At 25.6% G+C, this 20511-nt stretch overlaps 6 protein-coding genes and 1 non-coding gene across 8 annotated transcripts; 2 read left to right on the forward strand and 5 right to left on the reverse strand.

Annotated features, from left to right (window-relative positions):
* Positions 1–5: 5 nt before the first annotated feature.
* Roe1 (grpE protein homolog, mitochondrial Roe1) lies at positions 6–1746 on the reverse strand. Its single transcript, XM_031917885.2, has 4 exons — positions 1392–1746; positions 616–1033; positions 458–541; positions 6–372 (listed from the first exon to the last, which is right to left on the reverse strand). Exons 1-4 carry the CDS (start codon positions 1493–1495, stop codon positions 265–267), a joined length of 714 nt encoding a protein of 237 aa, XP_031773745.2. The 5' UTR covers positions 1496–1746; the 3' UTR covers positions 6–264.
* Positions 1713–6501, reverse strand: Dhx15 (DEAH-box helicase 15). Its single transcript, XM_012489640.2, has 9 exons — positions 6352–6501; positions 5435–5790; positions 4643–5337; positions 4340–4570; positions 4032–4251; positions 3753–3875; positions 3500–3690; positions 3252–3414; positions 1713–3144 (listed from the first exon to the last, which is right to left on the reverse strand). The coding sequence occupies exons 1-9, from the start codon at positions 6399–6401 to the stop codon at positions 3017–3019; spliced, it is 2157 nt and encodes a 718-aa protein (XP_012345094.1). The 5' UTR covers positions 6402–6501; the 3' UTR covers positions 1713–3016.
* Positions 6502–6647: 146 nt separating this feature from the next.
* Positions 6648–8354, reverse strand: LOC147658408 (nucleoporin Nup43-like). Its single transcript, XM_086917755.1, has 7 exons — positions 8105–8354; positions 7887–7991; positions 7698–7822; positions 7506–7630; positions 7266–7417; positions 6950–7196; positions 6648–6890 (listed from the first exon to the last, which is right to left on the reverse strand). Exons 1-7 carry the CDS (start codon positions 8216–8218, stop codon positions 6718–6720), a joined length of 1041 nt encoding a protein of 346 aa, XP_086773881.1. The 5' UTR covers positions 8219–8354; the 3' UTR covers positions 6648–6717.
* Positions 8355–8633: 279 nt separating this feature from the next.
* Positions 8634–10408, forward strand: LOC105736103 (uncharacterized). The gene is made up of 5 exons (XM_012489454.3): positions 8634–8935; positions 9018–9155; positions 9226–9444; positions 9661–9905; positions 9984–10408. Exons 1-5 carry the CDS (start codon positions 8857–8859, stop codon positions 10236–10238), a joined length of 936 nt encoding a protein of 311 aa, XP_012344908.1. The 5' UTR covers positions 8634–8856; the 3' UTR covers positions 10239–10408.
* On the reverse strand, positions 10228–12203 carry LOC105736104 (uncharacterized). 2 transcript variants are annotated; one of them, XM_086917756.1, is made up of 5 exons: positions 12108–12203; positions 11958–11979; positions 11008–11085; positions 10841–10922; positions 10228–10773 (listed from the first exon to the last, which is right to left on the reverse strand). In XM_086917756.1, the coding sequence occupies exons 2-5, from the start codon at positions 11961–11963 to the stop codon at positions 10553–10555; spliced, it is 387 nt and encodes a 128-aa protein (XP_086773882.1). In that variant the 5' UTR covers positions 11964–11979; positions 12108–12203; the 3' UTR covers positions 10228–10552. The 2 variants fall into 2 exon arrangements, with proteins under 2 accessions (XP_086773882.1, XP_012344909.1); XM_012489455.3 differs by having other exon boundaries at positions 11958–12149.
* A 1483-nt stretch (positions 12204–13686) lies between these two features.
* TRNAK-UUU (transfer RNA lysine (anticodon UUU)) lies at positions 13687–13759 on the forward strand. The gene has a single exon. It is a non-coding gene; the product is annotated as a tRNA-Lys (tRNA).
* Positions 13760–13928: 169 nt separating this feature from the next.
* Positions 13929–15829, reverse strand: Rpi (Ribose-5-phosphate isomerase). Its single transcript, XM_003696018.4, has 6 exons — positions 15577–15829; positions 15422–15482; positions 15037–15152; positions 14833–14966; positions 14621–14762; positions 13929–14545 (listed from the first exon to the last, which is right to left on the reverse strand). The coding sequence occupies exons 1-6, from the start codon at positions 15646–15648 to the stop codon at positions 14357–14359; spliced, it is 714 nt and encodes a 237-aa protein (XP_003696066.1). The 5' UTR covers positions 15649–15829; the 3' UTR covers positions 13929–14356.
* Between the last annotated feature and the right edge of the window lie 4682 nt (positions 15830–20511).

Here is a 20511-nt window from a genome sequence, read left to right on the forward strand (position 1 = left end):
TTTGCTTCATTACATATAAATCTATTTATGTTAATTAAAGAAACATAAAAATTTGTATGTATATTATATATATTTTTAAACCTAATAAGAATAAATTTATTTTTCATAAAATTTGTTTTTCTTTTTTTCTATCAATTGCATGACATTCATACTTTGATGTATTACATTTCAATTTTAATTACAATATATATTTGCCAATATTTCATTCACGGGTACCTTTTATGAGATTGCATTTAATCCCACTTTAATTAACATAACCATGAATTATCCTTTTGCAACACCAACCAATGCTGGTCTTACTACTCGTTCATGTAATTTATAACCCAATTTAGATACAACTACAATTGTTCCTGGTTCTTTACCTTCAACTTCCTATGTTAAAATATGTTTTTTATTATTACTATTATTTATTTAATATATTATTGTTCATATAAATAATAAAAAAGAAGAAATTTACCTGTTGAAATAATGCTTCATGTTGATTAGGATCAAACTTTTCATTCAGTGGATTTAGCGAAACTAAACCATGTTTTTTAAATACCTATATAAACATATTTCAAAGTAATAATTTAAATTTATTATTGTATGAAAATATAATCATATTTTTTTAATTACTTTATGTAACTGTGCTTCTGTCATCTTTAAACCTTCATATAATGTTTTTAAATGTGGATTTTTTTCTGTGAGTTCATTTTTAGGTACACTTTCTGTAGCTTTGCCTAAAATGTCTGCTACTTCTAAGAGATCCTTGCAAAAACCTTGAATACCAAACATTTTTGCATCTTGAATTTGTTTGTTTAATCTAACTCTAAGATTTTCTCCATCAGCAAGTGCTCTTTTATATTTGTCCTCTAATTCATTTTTATGATTTTTAAGATCCATTAATTCCTTATTAATAAGTTCAATGTCTGCTTTTAATTTCCTTTCATTTTCTGTAAGTTCCAATACTGGTTCTCCACTTTCTGACTTCTGTTCTTCTGTAATTGTACTATACTCTTGTCTTTGCCAAGAAACATGTGATGGTTGAATTAACCTTTAAATCATCAAAAAAAAATTTTAAGACATTATGTTTTTTTTTTCTTTAAAAAATAAATCAAAAGAAATTAATATTTTTATTATTTATTTAATAATGTTTGTTATTTTAGAGAATTATTAAACACTTATATTAAGAATATATACAAATAACTACATAAGGTTTTATTTAAATTTTTAACAATTTTGAAAATATAATCATCTTTATTAAATATATTACAATTTATTTAAAAAATTCCTACGATAATAAAATAATAAATAAACACTATTTAACATTCTAACCTCTAGATGTACCTTGCAATATAAATACAAGTTACACATTTTAACAATATAATAAACTACGAAATATAGAATCTTACCTAAGTAAAATATTTTTATTTATATTGTGCAAATTATCAATCGTGACACGAGTAAATCTCGTTGCAACCGGTACCACAAATGATGCCATAGTTCTTAATTTCATAAAAATTGGTGAATGATGAAATACAGCGATCCTCGTGCATTCTCAGTGGTTCTCAAACATCTCTTGCAACATAAGAATCGCGATAAGAAATTTAACCATCATATATTTCGATGTATTACGTAAAACATGATATTATATATCAGTTTTCTAATTATATTCATTCAAAAAGTTCGTAAATTTTAAGATTATAAATTAAATTCATTTTCATTAACAATTATTACAATTGAATCATATTTTTAATATTTTATTGGAATGAAGTTGTACAATACAATGAAAACTGTTTGTGACCGTAACTCTCGTGATTCTACAAGTTCTTTTAATACTTGCATATGTTTTATTTACAAAAATTGAAACTATTATTCAACATGTTAAAGAAGTACGAGATTTCAAACAGCAAAATATTTAGAAAATAATTCAATTCTAAAACAAGCTAAAAAATTTCATTTCATTCTTTAACATATGTAATATTCTAAACCGTAGCATTAAAAATTTATTATTTGAATAATAAGCTTAATTCTTTTTACGTCTCGTAGAGATAACTTGTAATACTGTAAGTTGTTAAATCCTTACAGTAATAATGGTTTGCAATATATATTGTGCTAGCAGTTATAAATAAGAACAATTTAATTTTTCAAACTTACATAGATTTCTCAAAATATTTTTCACGTTATTTACGGATGTATTTTCATTTTTTATTTTTCTTATGATTGAAAATTGGAAATATCTTTTTATCTATTTTCAAGTAAATTATCATAGTATAAGTCATATTGATTATAAACAAAAAAAACATTGCGTAAGATAAGATATTTGCACATTTTAATCATAATTAATATGTAAAATTATAATAAATATGTAATGTTTTTGTATGTACTTAGAAAGTGAAATATATAACACAAAAACAATACTACTTGATTTTAAGAAAAAACGGCAAACAGATATAATTCATGTTGAAGATTATGTAAAGTCATTGTCCTTCAATTATCGATAGTAAGCATTGTATACATCTTATCTGGCGTATTTGTTCAACATTTAATAAAAAAATTAATCTATTTTTTATCTAATATTACATTCCGAGTGTGCAAACGTTGATCAACAAAAATTCTACTGATAAAATTACTTAGTTACTAAATTTTTCTTTAATGTACATAAATAAATCATTTATCAACCAACTATGCCTTCCACATGTCTTCTAACTGATTAAAGATCAAATTTCATTTGTTTCATATTAAGACAGAACGATGTCTACAAACATTCAAATTTTTTTCGGCACAAGCCAAAAAGATGTACAAGTTTCATTATAGCTTGTACAAAATTATAAATGTTCATTAAAATTTGTCTTTTTTTTACATATTTTAAGTGAAAATACAGAGCAGACAACTACTCCTTTGATCATTTCACAATGTTTAATATATGTTTTGACTTTATGTTTGTAAGAGTAGTGTGCCTGACGTATTACCGAAACAGGTCACACATTATCAATCATTTGACACCATTTATAAAGATAGCTAAAATATATAGAGGTTAGAATCCTTCCTGATACTGTTTTGAATCTAATTTCGCTTGAATTACTTCCAATTGCCTCTTTGCTTCACATTGTGGGAAATTTTGTAAATCATAATATTGTGGTGCTATTTTAAGCAACCAATCAGCTGCAAAAAATAATATTTATAATATTTATAATATATATAATAATATTTATAGTATACATAATAAAGAAATTTTTTTTATATTATTCAATAATAAAAATATGACTTACGTTTAATATCTGTAACTGTTCTGATATAATTTTTGGTCGTAAGCACAAATTCATTATAAATTACCCACTCGGGTTTATGATCTAAACAACTGCTTGGATGAAGTTGTACAATTTGATTATCTTTAATAGTTAAATAATGACCAGTCCTCTCTAAATGAGCGACCTAACACATACAAAAGAGAAAAAAAAATAATATTACACGTTAGAGAAACATTTTTCTTGAAAATATTATTTTCAATTATATTTACCTGCATGAAGAACCCGTTTACAAGAGCTTTTCTAATATTAATATAATAATCTTTTGATGTGAACTCTGTTGAAGTACGTTTTAAACAAAATCTATCCATTATTCTACTTAGTTGTTGTCTAACATTATCACCACTTTTTAAAGATCGATAATTAACGAAATTATCGTAACACCATTGTGGATCTTCGAAATCTATAAAGAAAAAAAGATAAATTATTACAAAAATGTATAATAAATTTTAACAAAATACTTACTTTGCTTAAAGGCATGATAGACATTCAATAATGTTAAGTGGTCTCCGTCGATATGTGCAAATCGCATTTTAGCATCATCCGCAGCTTTCTTTGATTCATTTGGCCTCACAAAACACTGCGGGACTAATACAATATCAATCATCAATTTAAAACCACGTTACCTTACCATGATCCTGACTTAGTAACTTTCGCTTTTATCGTATTAAAATTAATTTAAACGCAAAACAAGATATGAACCTAATAGTATTGTAAAAAAAATATTTTTTAATAATACTGTACCTGACAACATAGCAGTAATGCTCAATATCTCATTACTACAATTATGATTGCAAGATGCGATGAGCATCTTTGCCAATTGTGGATCTAATGGAAATTCTGCCATCACAGCACCCAAATCTGTGAGATTTCCATCATCGTCTAAAGCGGCCAAATAATTAAGAAGTTCTAGAGCTCTCATAAGTGTTTCTGGTGCAGGAGGATCCATAAAATCAAAATGTACCTAAATATGTATAATAAAAAAAGAATTATAAAAAAAAATATTTTACAAATATAAAATAATAAATTGATTTTATAAAAATGTAATGTACCAAATCATCAATGCCAAGTTTTTTTAATTGTAATACAACACTGCCAAGATTAGACCTTAAAATTTCAGGATAAGTATTATCTTGCATTTCATTTTTATATGCCTTTTCTGTATACAATCTAAAACATTTTCCAGGTCTTGTTCGACCAGCTCTACCAGCTCTTTGTTGTGCAGAAGCTTTACTAATAGGTGATACAAGAAGAGATTCTACACGGATTCTGGGATTATATACCTGTTTAAAAATATAATGAATCAATAAAACTAATTAAATGTATGATAGAGAAAGATGAGAATAATTTAATACCTTTTGCTTTGCAAATCCAGGATCAATGACAAAAACAACACCATCAATGGTTAATGATGTTTCCGCGATATTAGTCGAAACTACTACTTTTCTACCAATAGCACCATTAGGTTTTGTAGGTGGTGTTGGTTCAAAGATTCTTTGTTGAAGATTTGGAGGCAGTGTAGAATAAAGTGGTATACATTTGAGTTCACCTACTTCTGGACCTAAATTATCCATTTCTCGTTTAATTCTTTTACAAGCTTCTTCAATTTCTTCTTGACCAGTTAAAAATAAGAGTAAGTCTCCTACTACTTCTTCACACATATGTATTTGAGTAACAGTTCTGATAGCAGCCTCTAAGTAATCTCTTTCAGGCTCTTGTGTATAAAAAATTTCAACAGGATGAGTTCTGCCAGGTACATTCATTAAAGGTGCATTATCAAAATACTGTTGAAATTTTCCAGCATCTAAAGTTGCACTCATAATCACAAGTTTCAAATCTGGTCTTTGTTTAATCACTTCTTTTAACACACCCATTAGCAAGTCTGTGGCTAAAGTTCTTTCATGAGCTTCATCTAATAATATCACTTGATAAGCATCTAGCATAGGATCTGACATGCCTTCACGTAAAAGCATACCATCAGTCATATATTTTAATATAGTTTTTGGAGAACTACAATCTTCAAAACGAATGCTATATCCTACTTCTTGGCCTATTTAAAAAATTATCATGGAAAACATACATAAATGCCTTAATTTTTGGTTTAAAAATCATAAATATCATTTAACTTAAAAAAAAATAATACATACCTAATGCAACATCCATCTCTTCTGAGACTCTTTGTGCAACGGACATAGCTGCTACTCTTCTTGGCTGAGTACAAGCAACACCCTTGTTGCCAATACGCATTGAATATTCTACACACCATTGTGGTATTTGTGTAGTTTTACCTGAGCCTGTTTCTCCAACAAGTACAATACATTGATGTTGTGCTAATAATCTCATAAAATCAGCACGATATTCAAATACAGGTAGAGTGATTCTTTTTTTATAAAATTCATGATATCTTGGTGTATAAGGTAGACTAGTATAAGGATTTATCTGAACTTGATTTTTTGGTGCTGTTGAAGGTGTAGTTGTACTGTTGGATGCTGCTGAGCCATCTCTGTGAAACAATATGTAAACAATGAAATATATAAAAGTAATTTATTTTATTACTTAAACATTGCTTTATTTATAATAATAAAATATAATATATGTATGATAACATCGTAAAGTAACGAGAGTTGAGAACACTTCGTTGGTTATGAAAATCAATTAGACAAAAAACAAATGATTAATTTTAAATTAAAAATTTCTTTAGTATATTTATAATTAACCATAAATTTTACATTTTTAAAATTTGTCTTATATTATTTTTTTTCAAAAATATTTTTCATTCGTAAAAAAAGAAATTCAGTTGAGAACCTTTGTGGATGAGTTGACCAAACAAGTCAACAGCAATAGAAATGATTGTTTTATGAATTCAAAATATTAATTTTATAAAATTTTATTATCATATAAACGAACAATTCAACTAAACAATTACGTTTACAAAAATTATTTTCAAAAAATGAAATTTATTAAATGAGATGTGCCAGAATTATAAAACTTATAACAATGCACATGGTAAAATATCTTATTGAATATTTTAATTTTTACAATTAAAAAAGAATCAAAGACTCACGCTTTCCGTTTAATATACGGATCCACAACCTCGATTCTCCGTTTTGACATAATTCTTGTCCCTCCGCAGGCAAGCAAAGCAAAATCTGTTTACGAACTTCTACACAAGGCGTCACAAAATGGCAAACTAACAGGCTAAAGCTTCCTGTAATTGTAATCACAAAATACAACGACAGATGGAGCTACAGATACCATAAAATAACTATGAAATAATATTACACAAGAAATATAGTTTAAACGCGGGTAATTTCAAATTTACATAAAGGTAAAAAAATTTTATTTTAAAAAAATAAATAATTTTAAGGTAAAAAAGATATTTATTTTTTTTCATCTATTATAATTAGAAAAAATATAATTAGCTATATCATTAAAGAGGTATATTTCTAATAATGTACATTGCTTCATTATCACATCCAAAAAGTAATGTTGATTTATCAATATCAATAGTATTGATTGGCTTATGCATAGCACTATAAAGTGAAGTTACATTAACTTTACCATTTGTACCAATTGTATTTAACCAATGTGTATTTGTAGGATCTAAAAAAAATGATAATATGTTATTAATTTAAAAAATATACTTTTATTATGAAACTTACCCAAACTTAGCTTTGAATGTTGAGCATTATTCCAATGCCATAATTCACCACTTCCTGAACATGTAAATAAATTTTCTGGTCTATCAGGATGAAAAAGTATTTCACTAACAGCTTTTGCATGAGCATTGAGTTGAGACATTGGATATGTATTATGTCTTAAATCCCAAACTGTTAAGCTTCCATCACCACCACCAGCCACTACAATATGTCTTTGAGTTGGATGATGAGCAATACTTGTAGCTTCCGTCTGTAAATAATTTTCTTTTTATTCTAATATATACATAATTTTTTATAAATAACATTAGTCAAATCATACTTTTGATTGATCAGAAAGCATAAATGTTGTAGCAGGAAGATCTTGATCATTTCTTAAATCCCAGACTTTCATATGTCCTCTTATATTTCCTGTAAGTATCTCATTATGTCTTAGGAAATCAATACAATATAATGAGCAACTATCTGCATCATCTGAAATATAAATTTATCTATTTTTGAAAACAATATACAAAATAAATATTATAAAAATAAAATATTATAGAATAAAATTCTATAATACCAATAACTCTAACTGGTTGTTTCTGTCCAGCTGTTAGAAGATTAATTCTCCCATCTTCTCCCACTGAAGCTATATCTTGTTCGAATGTGGAAAGTCCAGTACAAGGTGCATAGTCATTTGTATTACTATTAAAAGAGAATTTATAAAACATACAATATAAAATAAATAAATAAAAATCTTAATAAAACTTACTCAAATCTGTGTATAAATTCCCATGACATGTGTTCTTTAAATTGAGAATATGGATTTTCATGGATTTGCAACAATCTAACAGTACCTATAGATGTTGACACCACAAAAAAATCTTTCGAAATAAACTGTAAAAATAATATTAATAAAAAAATTGACAAATATATTTTTCACTAAGTAATAAATAAAAACCTTTATTTCAGTTACATCTCCGAGAATTGCATAGGATGAGACAACTGCTGGATAAGATTCGCCATCATCGTTCATTTGAAATGTCCAATGCGTTACTTTATTTACCTGAAAAGAAATAAAAAATTCTAATATTGTAAATAAATAACATAATTCAATATAATAATTATATATAATTTATATGTATATAACAATGTAATAGGTTAAGTTTATAACCTTACCGGATCGTCCCAACTACCGGTAATAAAATTAGTAGCATCTTCAAAATCTTCGTGTTTCCATCTAATTTTAGAAATTTTTTCCGATACGAATGTACCTTGTACATTTTCACTCATTTTGTTATAAAATACAGTTTAATTTGGAATATAAATGATAAAAATCAGGATTACCATCCATATATACGCGCGTTTCTACGCGACTGTCAAAAAAACCGCCAAATGTATTAAAGGAATTATATCATAAAATAAATGCTTGTAATACACATATTATATTTTCATTCTTTTATTTTTAAATTATATAAATATAATATGAAAAAATTATTTTAATTATTTTATTTATCTTTTATTATTAATATAATATTGAAGAAATTTATATATTTAAAATTCTTTATTTAAAATAACTTGAACATATAAAAAAAAATTTTTAAAAAAATGTTTCAAGTAAAAATCTAAAAAAATATTTTAATTTTTATATGAAAATTAATTACAAATAGGGATTCATCTTTATTTTATAATTTATAAAAAATATAGAGGACAGTTTTTTGGCGATCATTCTACGAACTACATCTGCATCTCATAGCTATTGAAATTTAAATTGTTTCAAATAATATATTTCATGAATTCTGAAATTTTAAGGATTCTGACATAGTTATTTAAAAATGCCATCGAATCTATTTTTATAAAAACCGGAAATCGAGATATTTTTATTTGAGTAGACAAAATTTCGAATAATCTTAGAACGAATCACTTACAAGATGTCATCGATGGTTTTGTTGTTCTTATATCTGAATACGCTCTACTTAACTTGCTGTGATGTAAGCGTCTCAAGACTATGTAAGTATTAATAAAAAGGTAAAGATTTTAATGCTGCATATTTAAGAATATACGTTTTATTTAAAAAAAATTAAAACCTTAGCCAAAATAAATACAAATTTATCGAGTGATGAAGGTGTCACGGAAACGCAACAAGCATCTTGTAAAATTGCTACAGAAAAATTAGTTACTAGTGCACGTGCTAGTGTCACAAGAATACTTACTGGAGCTTGCAATACAAGTAAGAAATAATTATTTAATTTTTTTATTTGCAACATTTTCTATCATTTAATCTTATTCGTAAATAATAGAAATGATCGATGAAAAACTACAAGCTTTAGAAAAAAATCTGACTAAAGAATTGGAAGAAATCAAGATATTACTTTACACAATTCTAGAGATTAAAAAAGACTTGCCAAAGTTAACGAAACTATTCGATGATTATCACGAAGAAAGTGAGATATTAACTCCAAGACAATTTGAAATCGACAACTTCAATAATACGATTCAAAGAATTTCAACATTAAACGGTTTGTATGCGCTAAAAAAGAAGAAAAAAAAGAAAATTTGAATAAGAGAATTAATAAATTTAATAAATTTATTTCTTTTTATATATATATATATCTTATTTTATTATTATATCATATATTTTCTCTATATAATAAAGGAAACTGTATAAAAGTAAAATCAATATAAAATAATAAGACGGAATACAAAATTTTTGACGATGTTTTAATATGTTTCAGAATCCGCGAATTTCTTTTTTTATTATTGGCAAATAAAACGTTTTGATGAGAAACTTGCCAATTGGAAAACTGCTCGTTTCATACGTAGTTCAACATTTTATGTAGGCCACAATGGATATGCCATGTACATCAAAGTTACACCGCGATATTTTCCGGACGGTACAATTTTCATAGGAGTCGGATTAACTCGTGGTCACTATGATTCCATTCTTAAATGGCCATTTCCTTATAAGATTCGTCTCGAGGTAAAACAAATAATTCCAAACTTTATTCTATTTTTTTTTTTTTTTTTTTTTATGTTTTCTTATAAAAATAATCCTCAGATTTTAGATCATTCATCTAAGCAATCGCAACGAGATCGACGATCACGAATCTGGGATCCATCCATGCTTTGTTCGGAATATTTTTGGGGTCGTCCAAAATTAACTGGAGAACCAGATAATCCAGAATGCGTTGGATTGAGCGTTCCACGACAAGTTCTTTTCTATAAATTGCCGTTTTCGATCGATCACCTATCGAGCAATACGAAATATCTTTGGAAAGGAAGTATTACAATAAAATTAACAATTTATCTTTAGATGATTTTATTTCTGATAATCATATATATATATATATATACACACATATATATACATATAGCAATTTAATCGATAATAATATATTTTTTAATTAATTTTATTTAGTTTTTACTAGAAGTATAAGCAATTATGTAAAAGAAAAATATCTAAATAAATGGATTGAACTATAATTTCTATCACTGAAATAAATTATTTATTGAGATGAAAAAAACGGAAAAATGAAATGTAATAACAAAATAATATGTTTTTTAACATTCCACATCGCGAATAATTCGCATTAATCGTTTATTCAAACGATGAAATTTTTCTAGAAATTATTCTAGAGATGATGATCGAATATCGATTCTTTTGTGAAGAGGCATTCTACCAGATAGATACATCTGCGGAATTCCAGATAATTGATATTCGTTCACATTTCGGGTAGCTGCCCTTAGCAACGCCTTATAGATAGAAAACGGAAGTCGGATGCTGCCATTTATTTCCAAATCCTGAGAATCAGTGGGATTTTCGTGGAAATTTCTTTTTTTTCCGCATCCTAAAAATAATTGATTATTTAAAATAATTGTATTTTTTGATATGTCGAAGATTAGATTCTATCTCACCGGTAAATGCATTGCAAAAAGGTCTCTTCATTTTTAACGATTCATCGTCTGTCGTAAAAACATCTAGAAACTGTTGCTCCATCTAACAATTGATTTAATTTCAGTAATTAAATTAATTATTAAAGTATTTATTGATATCATTCATTCTTTGAGATGATGTAATTTACCTTGTTTTGAGATTCTTCAGAATGTGCCACATTCATTAAACATACGAATGTAAGGATACAGCAAACATAATTGATTATCTAGAATAAATAATCAAAGAAATAATAAAAAGGATGAAAAATCAAGACAAAATCTCAATAATTATAGACCCACACGTAATTTCTAATAAGCACGTTGATTATATAAGTATAATATGTGAAGCTTTCAAACATGTTAACTGTTATAATCTGCTTATGACTTTAATCAGGTTTGTACTGTGGTTAATTAATGTGGAACGATACTAGCTGGTCGATTATCCCTTCGAGCGATAAGTTCGCCATCCATGCAAATCAAACTTTTTAATTTTATTTTGTAAATATATGATGCATATATGATGTACCAATGAAAAAGATTGAAACAATCTAATGATATAATTCAATAAATTGTAACTTTCATTTTATTTTGATAGCATCTCAATGAATATCAGATAAAAGCTCGTTATTACTTTAAATATTTGTTTAAATAAACAAATCCTCATTGAAAATTATAATGAGTTAATTCAAATTATATTATCAATCGAGAAAACAAATTGAGAAAAATAATACAGCTTTCCGAAATGCATTAACTAATAAATAAAATCATTATAATAGATCAGAAAATTAATATGCATATAATCTATATAAATTATATAAATTATGTTAACTTAAGAAAATATTTTTAGAAACGTATGCAAAAAATATTACATATTTAAGTACAATAGATTTTTCTAAAAGATCGATTTTCATCATGTAATATCGTGACATGTTTTAAATATTAATAATACTCTCATATACGAAACTATTTTTCACAAAATATTTTAAGAAATTCTTTCTTTGTCGACTAGATTATTAGAGAATTAAATTATAATTAAATTATAATATTTTCAAAATTGTTGAAAATTTAAACAGCTAAAGAACGGAGTTAAAAAAGTTACCTTCATATCGAATGTTTGAACTCTAAAAATCAGCTGCAACTTGAGAAAAGATTTCTGTAATACTCGAAAGATTCTTCTTGATTATTTCTCGATTATTTTACTTTCTATACTTCAAATAAGTAAGTTTCTTGGCTAAAGATTGATACTCACTGAAGAAGTCAAGTCTCCGTATGAGGGATGAAATCGCGCTTCAGCTCTTCAAATACTCATCCCCTCTTTCGTTGTTTCGTTCGAGGGCGTAAATACATGCGCCGAAAGAACGCATGATCATTCATAATAGTCCTCGAAACAGTACATTTAACATCCCTTATACAGATTGTGGATAGTCTAAGATGTAATTTGTAATCTAATCGGTAAGAAATGCAGAAATTATGCATTTGATCATGTTTTGTTCGTATAATCACATTTCATCTATTTTAACCGTTCATGCATTAAAGATTGAAGTCCATATACATAATATACATATAAAATATAAATACATTATGTATATAATGTATAAAAATTATTAAATATGAGACAATTTTAAGACATTTTAAATTTATGTTAAGCAATTAAAAAAATGATATCTGTACTTTTTTTTATATTATCTTACAAGAATTAATAAAATTCTAAAAAGAAAAGAATAACCATTTCCCTTTTAAAAGGAAGTAGTTTCTAATTTCAAAGTAACTTTCTTTTCTAGAAAATATTATCAAAAGCTAAAAGGTATAAGTCTTTAAAAAGTATGAAAAATTTTAATAAAAAATTTTCTATCTCTTGTGGCGTTATCTCATTTACACCCAACCAAAAAAATAGCATATTATATTTGATAAATATGCAAAGATTGAAAACTGGAGATCGAAAGATTATACAACGATCAATGCAAGAAGCAGCTTATGAAACGTTGACCGATAAGAAACTTCGTGTAAATCAAAGGAAAGGAGCCCGGGGTTAAGTACTTACAACGTTCGCACATCAGAACCCGCTGAGTTACATTAAAGTTATTCAATCCTTGGTAACTGCTCCTTATTCACCCTCTTTTATTTAAATTTTTAATCATTTTTTTTTTTTTGAATATTTACTCGATTGTATATTAAATACAAATTAAAAAAAAAATATTTCGTACAACATATTTCAAATATTTTTTAGAAATAAAATATTTTTTTTAGTATTTATATAGAATATATTTTTTTTTTCATATATGAATTTTCCAAATGAATTTTTTTTATTTTAATGTTTCAATGTTTAATTTATAAATAAAATTTTTTATATTAAATTTTCATAAATTTTGTTGCCATTTTTTGTGCATATATTCAAAAATATATATTCATATTTATGATTGAATTTATAATTGATTTTAATGAATAAGCGATACGTATTAAATTAATATTATTCTTGATTATAAAAATATATATATATATTTTTTTTTAAATAATATATATATATATTTTTTTAAATAATATATATATATATAAAAAAAATTTATATATAAAATGAATAATCATCTTATCAATATTTCGCTTTGTTAAAAATGCTTACATAAAAATTATATCTAGATTAGATTTCGCTAATATTGGTATATAATAAATAAATATAAATGATATAATTTATTAAAATAAAAAAAAAAGAAAATAATTTTCATACATATTTAATATGTTATTCAATTAATTGTAATAATCAATAAAATTCTCAATAAGAATTTTTTGTACAAATTATATTTTTACTAGTTACAAAAATACAACCCTCGAATGCCTGGATAGCTCAGTCGGTAGAGCATCAGACTTTTAATCTGAGGGTCCAGGGTTCGAGTCCCTGTTCGGGCGTTTAATTTTTTTTTTTTACATCATAGATTGTCTATAGAATATTCATATGATGCGTACTTCATTGATTTCTTTATAAAATATTTAGCAAATAGATTTAAAATACTTTAATAAATACTTTAAAAATTTTAATATAGATATGGCGAAGAACAAGATAGATAAAAACAAAATATTATATAAAAATTTCTATATTTTTTTAATTTTTAGTTTGACAATGATTAATTATTATACAAACATTGTATATTAATTATTTGAGCACCATTTATAGCACACTTAGAATAAAAATTATCACAAAAAAAGATCTTAAGTATTTTAGACGTTCCTCTATACTATATATTGAATCAAAAAATAAATATGTAAAAAGTACAGAAAATAATTCAGTCTATAAAACACAATCTTATTTAAGATCTAGTTGTAAAAAGAATAAGATTTGAATGTATATGAATGTAATGATATGTCATAAATGAAAAGGCAAGAATGAAAATATATTATCTAGAAAAAAAATTAGGATTTTTTAAATCCTTTTGTCATAATTTAAACTAAATTCAAATCAATATCATGAATTATAAACATATTTAAAAATAATGTTAGTATAAAACATTAAAATTGTTCTTTAACACTGCCATCAGGCATTCCAAAGTACACTTTTTTTGCCATTTTTATAAAAAGTCCAGTTTCAACTACTCCCGGTATCATTGAGATTTCTATATTAATTTTATCCCAATTACTTATATCATGAGGAAAATGCCAATCAAGAATAAAATTACCATTATCTGTTATAACTGGGCCCTAGAAAAGAGTAATTAATATAATATACGCAATATTTATTAATTTATAAGAAAAAATTTATTAAAAAATATTTACAGCTTTAGCTAAAGCCATTCTAACTTTCACAAGTCCTCCATAATTATCTTCAATTCTTCTTAAAATAGCAACATATGCCATAGGAACTACTTCAATAGGAATACCTTTTTTATATTGTTCACCAAGTTTTTGAGAATTTTTCCTAAAATTATATTAAATATTATAAGTAAAAGTAATTATCAAAAATACTTTTTTTGCAAAAATACATTTACGTATAATCTGCTACTATAATAAGCTGATTAGCACAGGATGCAACAATTTTTTCTTGAAGTAAACAACCTCCTCCACCTTTGATAAGATTCATGTCGGAATCAACTTCATCTGCTCCATCAATTGCACAATCCAACTATTAATTTTTAAACAATAATATAGAAGTTTTTAAAAATAATAAAATAAAAAATAAAATTATTTCTTACTTTAGGATAAGTCTCCAAATCACCCAATGTAAGATGATTATTTAATATTAACTGCCGAGCTTGGAATGAAGTTGGAACACAAATAACATTAAGATTTTCTTCCTTTACACGTTCAACTGAAAAGTATAATTTTTCCAATCATTTATTTATATAAATACATGATGAATATATATTAGAAATATCTTAAATCTATGTGAAAAAATTTATAATTATAGAATTAAAATATACTTGTTGCAATTACATTTGAATTAGTAAGTAATCTTATCTCTTCATGGGATCAAAGGTCTACTCTATTAATGTCTTAAAAATAAAATACAAACTACAATAATATACAAGAAAAATTTATTACAAATGATCATAATTATATATAAAATAGAATGTTTACCAAGCCTGTGAACAGCATATATTACTGTAGATCCACTACCAATTCCAATGATACTGTTATTCTGTAAAATGTTGTACGCAAAATTTAAATAATAAAATACTAGTAAATTTATATAACCTGCTAATATATCATAATTTATTCAAAAGTAAAATTACCTTCACATATTCGTCAACTGCTTTGTAAGCTGCAATTTGTTTAGCACTCTCGAGAGTGAGTAATTCTCCCATTTTTAGAAAGTTTTTTAAAATGTTGAAAATATTTGCTAACGCGCGAAACTATGAACTTTTATCGGATACATATGTACATATTATATTAATAAACAGATTACTAATACGTATTTTCAAAATCATTCTACGGTTACGTTCATAGTAGCGAACAAATCACAAGTTAATACTTGTGCGCAAGTCTAATTTAAAAACTAGCGCCAAATTTAAATTCAAATAATTCTATTACAATATTTAAAAAAATATGATTTATATAATAAATATAAACGAATATAATAACAATTATATAATAAATATAAACGAATTTAATCGAATTTCCATTATATTTAGCATCAGAGGCGAATAACACAAAATACAACCAAACACAATTTACATTTCAATAATTATTATGTATAAGATTTCATTTTAATTACCTATTATTACTTTAATAGTAATATTCGTTAACACTTTTCATTTTAACGTGTCACGCAGAATATTTCTGTTTTATCATCATAATTTTTTTTATTCGATTTCGCTCTTTCTCTCTTCTCTTTTTCACTTTCGTTTATTACGCCCATACAATTTGTATCGGTCGATTTCTTTTTCGATTTTTTAAAAATCAGGTAAAAATTCGCGAACAGTCACTGTAATTTTATTATGTATTTTCGAGCAGGCTTAGGGAAAAATTGTTAGCAAAAATTCAATACATTGTTACACGATGCTTTTGACAGCAATTTTATCGAAATTAAAAAATCAGAAATCTAGTTTTCTCGACAAAATGAGTGCTCTTTAACTATATGTATTGATGAGCAAGGCCGAATTAAGGTAATCTTGTGAATGCACGATTGTGCGATATCTAATACTATACTGATCACAAAGAGATCAGCTTTGCATAATATAACTAGGACATCTACCACCATTTTGTCTTTCAAAGATTTACACATGAAAATCTGCGTTTTTTTTCACAACGAAGAGTGAACATTGTTTTGAAGCTTACATATATAAAGCCGATGAATGCTTATCATGAATTATATTTTAATTTTTTTAGCTCAGGCAGTGGATCACGCTTAATGCGGCCGTGCCATTAAGTTCGTAACTTCAGTAAATTTGCAATAATACTAATTGCAATTCAATATCTGTATTCGAAGATTTACTTTCTATGTGTTTCTTTCTCTAATTTATTTCAACCTGGTTGTGTAATCCATATATGGTTGTGTAACCATTTATAAAATAATCGATGTTTCAATTGAGAAATTCTTAAAATGAAAATTATTTGATAAGCAAAGAAAAAATGAAAAAGAAAAAAAAAGATGAAACATATTTTCTTTTGTTCTTCTCGTACAGGCACACACATACACAAATATGTATACATACAGTTTTCCTTCGTTCATTCTTACACTGCTTTGTTTGCCCGACGAACTAGAAAGGACTTATGTGGGGGAAGCTTTATTACATCCATTTTTGTTTTGATTCTACCCTTTTATCCCGTACACCACCCTTCATCACTTGAAACAAGAAGATGTAGAAAAAAATCATTTGGATTTTAGAGGGCTACAAAAGCCGCTACATTGTTTTTTAACCCACTCTTCTTTCTAGTTACATACATATACTTATATGCGCTTTGCTAGGTCCTACAAATTTTTCTATCGTGCTCTCCTCCGTACACCACTCGCTTCTTCCTTTGGCTAGGATTATAAGTAAGACTTGTCAGAGTTCCGTCAAAAATACCAATCGATCTTAAAATATTTAAATATGTTTAACAAAAATAATGCACAAGACAAAAGTCTTAAACACGACATGATTCTATTAAATAATTAAAACAAACTAAAAAATTTTCATATTATAACAACATTACACATATTTCAGTATAATAAAAATATGAATCGAACAATGCTTCAATTGAAAATTTTTTTTATTTAATCTTATTTAATCTTATTTAATACCAAAAAGATCTTGTATTTTTTTCTATTCATGTCGTATTCTTTCACTAAATATTATTTATTGTGAAATTTTTTTAAGGAAAATAAAATTCTAACGTGAGGAAGGCAACGCTGCGATAGTTCTTAATCATGCACATCCGTATATATCACAGTACAAAAATACTGTGGAAAATATAGTATAATAAATATTCTTAATAAAAAAGAAAAGAAAGTTTCCTTTCTCACGTTCATCATTATTTCTTTTTATTATTATTATTATTTTTTTTGCCTTTTTTTTCTTTTTTTTTTTATCATCTTAATAGCATCTTAATGACAAAGTACAATTTTTTATGAATGATTCGCGCGTCGTTAATTACAATATTATTAATGTCAACGACACATCCCCTTCGTTAAAATTATTATATTTTAATAATAATATATATATATTATGTATATATATATATATATACATACATACATACATATATACTATTATAGAAAGAAAGGGATTCCTTCCCGTACAATTGGGCCACCATCTACATATAAGCCCTATTAATCGCTAATAATTGATTATAAAGATAAGAAACAGTATTGTAATAAGAGTGTAATATGATAAATTATCGAGATTTTAATTAAATTTAAATTTTTTTTATTTTTTACCTAAGGATAAATTGTGTGTATTGTGTTTTCAATCGCATTATTCTCAGTTTTCTTCTTATTTTTAGCCATCTACATAACTTTTACTTTGATACGTAAACTCATGTTTTTTATATTAATTAATAAAGAAAATAAGACGAATCTACGCACAAACGCAACTATTAATTGCTCTTATACAAGTGCGTAGAAGTATACATACACGTCAATGTATGTTTGTGTATATGTATATTTAATATATATATATATATATATAAGTATATATATATACTTTATATATATATATATATATACTTATATATTATTTATTTATATCCATACGATAGCATGGATATAATCCAATGATGCATAAAATATATTTAAATATAAATCGAAATTTTCAATTCATTAGAAGAAAATTCTCTTCATAGAATAGAAAAGGGGAAAATGTCGTACGCGTTTCATGTTATTCCATATTTTTTTGTTTTTTTCTTCTTATTTTCTTTTTTTTTCAATCCAAAAAATGTAACGAGGTTGAATTCCACCTTCTTCATGATTCATTGTAGAGCTTGTTACATTTACTTTAACAGAATTATATTTCTTAGTGAAGTTGTTTTCTCTTCTATTTTTTCCATTCTCTTTCTTTTCTTTTTTGTTAATTCGTCGGGCGTAAAAGTTTCGATTAAAAATTCACAGAAAATTGTTTTTCCTGATATATACTCGATAACATACGGATAAAGGACGTGATAAAAACAACCGTTTAAGCCACCCAAGAATATTTTTTTTCTGTTTGTTACTTCATTCACAAGAATAATTGTTTGATAATTTTATTACTTTTTCTATAAAGGATATCCAGGAGAATCGTCGATAATTGCTTTTAAAAAGCAATTATTAATTTCTTAAAAATACTAAATATCGAAACTTTCTAGTGCAATTAATTAAGATTTAAGAATATCTATAAATTAAGAAAAGAGATGTATTTAATTATATATGCTTTTTTTTTTAAGAAAAAGAAAAGAAAAAGGAAGAATTTAAGCGATAGAATTTTACGATGATACTCCAAGATATCTTTTCATTTTTATCAATAAATATATATATAAATATATAAATAAATATATATATATTTATATATATTTATATATATATATATATATTTATATATATTTATTCATATATAATGTAAAAAGCTTTTTGTTAAGATTATGCTGAGATTTCAGAATAAAATATGACAAATATCCTAACAATAAAAATATAACGATATTAATACATTGAACTTTTGGAACAGGCGTTACATTGTCCCTCGAAACATTTTTTCTGACAACGAGATGTATCAGACATTTTCCTGTTACATCGTATATAATACATATGATGATAAACATAAAATAATATTAATAATAAAATAGACATGTAAAAATCCAAAATTTTACAATCCCAAAGTGACGTGGAAACAAGGGGAATATAAGTTCGCAATGACAAGAATAGAAGAAAAAAACAAACAGTTATAATTTTCGACTTTATATGAAGTTATTTAATACATAGCAATTCATGTTAATTATTTCTTTTTTTTGTTTCCTTCCTTTAATTGATATAATTAGTTTTCTGTATTAAACGTGCTTGGAGTCTTGCTTCGTTCTGAGATTATACGCTTATGAATTCGTGTAAAATTTGAAAAATAACTAGCTTATCAGTCATTGAAGTGTGCACATCAATGAGAAGTTCATTGTTCATTCTTTTTATCCGTACCTTTCAATTTTGGATATGCACATATTTATTTAGTTTGGATAAGTATACAGCATCACTTTTATTTAAGTATCACGTGCAAAGGATTCTTTTGATTAACCACACATTCCACAAAAAACTGAACTTTTCTCTTTTCAGGCATTTCGCGTTAAGGCAATTAGTATACTTTTTTTTTTTTACATATCGTTGCTTCACTATTTTATATATTGTTTCCAACTCGTACATCACAAGGGAAACACAAGAAATTATTAGAAATATTCGAAAATAGATTCGATAAACGAATTACATATTTAAATAGAAGATATAAATTATAATTGAATGAAAGATTCAAGGAAAATAAAAAAGAACGAAACGTATGATATTTTTAATACCTTTGGTTATTTGTAACGTCATAAGTAACTCGGTTTTGAATTTACCATCGAGAATGCCAGAACACGCGAAAGCATAAGACAAAAAAATTAAATCACACGCTACATATTTTGCATAACTTTTTACAAGTTTATATGTATATATGTATATGTATAATTTTACTTCATTTTCATCCACATCTTGCAGATACACCCACAAATCAAATAACATAAGATCAGAAAGTAAT

The sequence above is a fragment of the Apis florea genome, unplaced genomic scaffold (assembly GCF_048593485.1).
Source record: "Apis florea isolate Af1SG1 unplaced genomic scaffold, ASM4859348v1 contig_2272_pilon, whole genome shotgun sequence".
Lineage (NCBI taxonomy): Eukaryota > Metazoa > Arthropoda > Insecta > Hymenoptera > Apidae > Apis > Apis florea.

Excerpts from the sequence above, each read along its gene's own strand:
- Roe1 (XM_031917885.2), bottom strand. The coding sequence starts at position 1,495 with ATGAAATTAAGAACTATGGCATCATTTGTGGTACCGGTTGCAACGAGA. Across the intron at positions 542-615 it reads CAGAAGCACAGTTACATAAA|GTATTTAAAAAACATGGTTT; the intron begins GTAATTAAAAAA and ends ATGTTTATATAG. Across the intron at positions 373-457 it reads ATGAAGCATTATTTCAACAG|GAAGTTGAAGGTAAAGAACC; the intron begins GTAAATTTCTTC and ends ATTTTAACATAG.
- Dhx15 (XM_012489640.2), bottom strand. The coding sequence starts at position 6,401 with ATGTCAAAACGGAGAATCGAGGTTGTGGATCCGTATATTAAACGGAAA. Across the intron at positions 5,791-6,351 it reads CCGTATATTAAACGGAAAGC|AGATGGCTCAGCAGCATCCA; the intron begins GTGAGTCTTTGA and ends ATTGTTTCACAG. Across the intron at positions 3,876-4,031 it reads CATTACTGCTATGTTGTCAG|TCCCGCAGTGTTTTGTGAGG; the intron begins GTACAGTATTAT and ends ATATTGTATTAG.
- LOC147658408 (XM_086917755.1), bottom strand. The coding sequence starts at position 8,218 with ATGAGTGAAAATGTACAAGGTACATTCGTATCGGAAAAAATTTCTAAA. Across the intron at positions 7,992-8,104 it reads CCGGTAGTTGGGACGATCCG|GTAAATAAAGTAACGCATTG; the intron begins GTAAGGTTATAA and ends ATTTCTTTTCAG. Across the intron at positions 7,823-7,886 it reads GAGATGTAACTGAAATAAAG|TTTATTTCGAAAGATTTTTT; the intron begins GTTTTTATTTAT and ends TTATTTTTACAG.
- LOC105736103 (XM_012489454.3), top strand. The coding sequence starts at position 8,857 with ATGTCATCGATGGTTTTGTTGTTCTTATATCTGAATACGCTCTACTTA. Across the intron at positions 8,936-9,017 it reads TGTAAGCGTCTCAAGACTAT|CCAAAATAAATACAAATTTA; the intron begins GTAAGTATTAAT and ends TTAAAACCTTAG. Across the intron at positions 9,906-9,983 it reads CTTATAAGATTCGTCTCGAG|ATTTTAGATCATTCATCTAA; the intron begins GTAAAACAAATA and ends AATAATCCTCAG.
- LOC105736104 (XM_086917756.1), bottom strand. Across the intron at positions 10,923-11,007 it reads CTGAAGAATCTCAAAACAAG|ATGGAGCAACAGTTTCTAGA; the intron begins GTAAATTACATC and ends ATCAATTGTTAG. Across the intron at positions 10,774-10,840 it reads TTTTTGCAATGCATTTACCG|GATGCGGAAAAAAAAGAAAT; the intron begins GTGAGATAGAAT and ends AATTATTTTTAG.
- Rpi (XM_003696018.4), bottom strand. The coding sequence starts at position 15,648 with ATGGGAGAATTACTCACTCTCGAGAGTGCTAAACAAATTGCAGCTTAC. Across the intron at positions 15,483-15,576 it reads CAGTTGACGAATATGTGAAG|AATAACAGTATCATTGGAAT; the intron begins GTAATTTTACTT and ends AACATTTTACAG. Across the intron at positions 15,153-15,421 it reads ATATGCTGTTCACAGGCTTG|TTGAACGTGTAAAGGAAGAA; the intron begins GTAAACATTCTA and ends TATACTTTTCAG.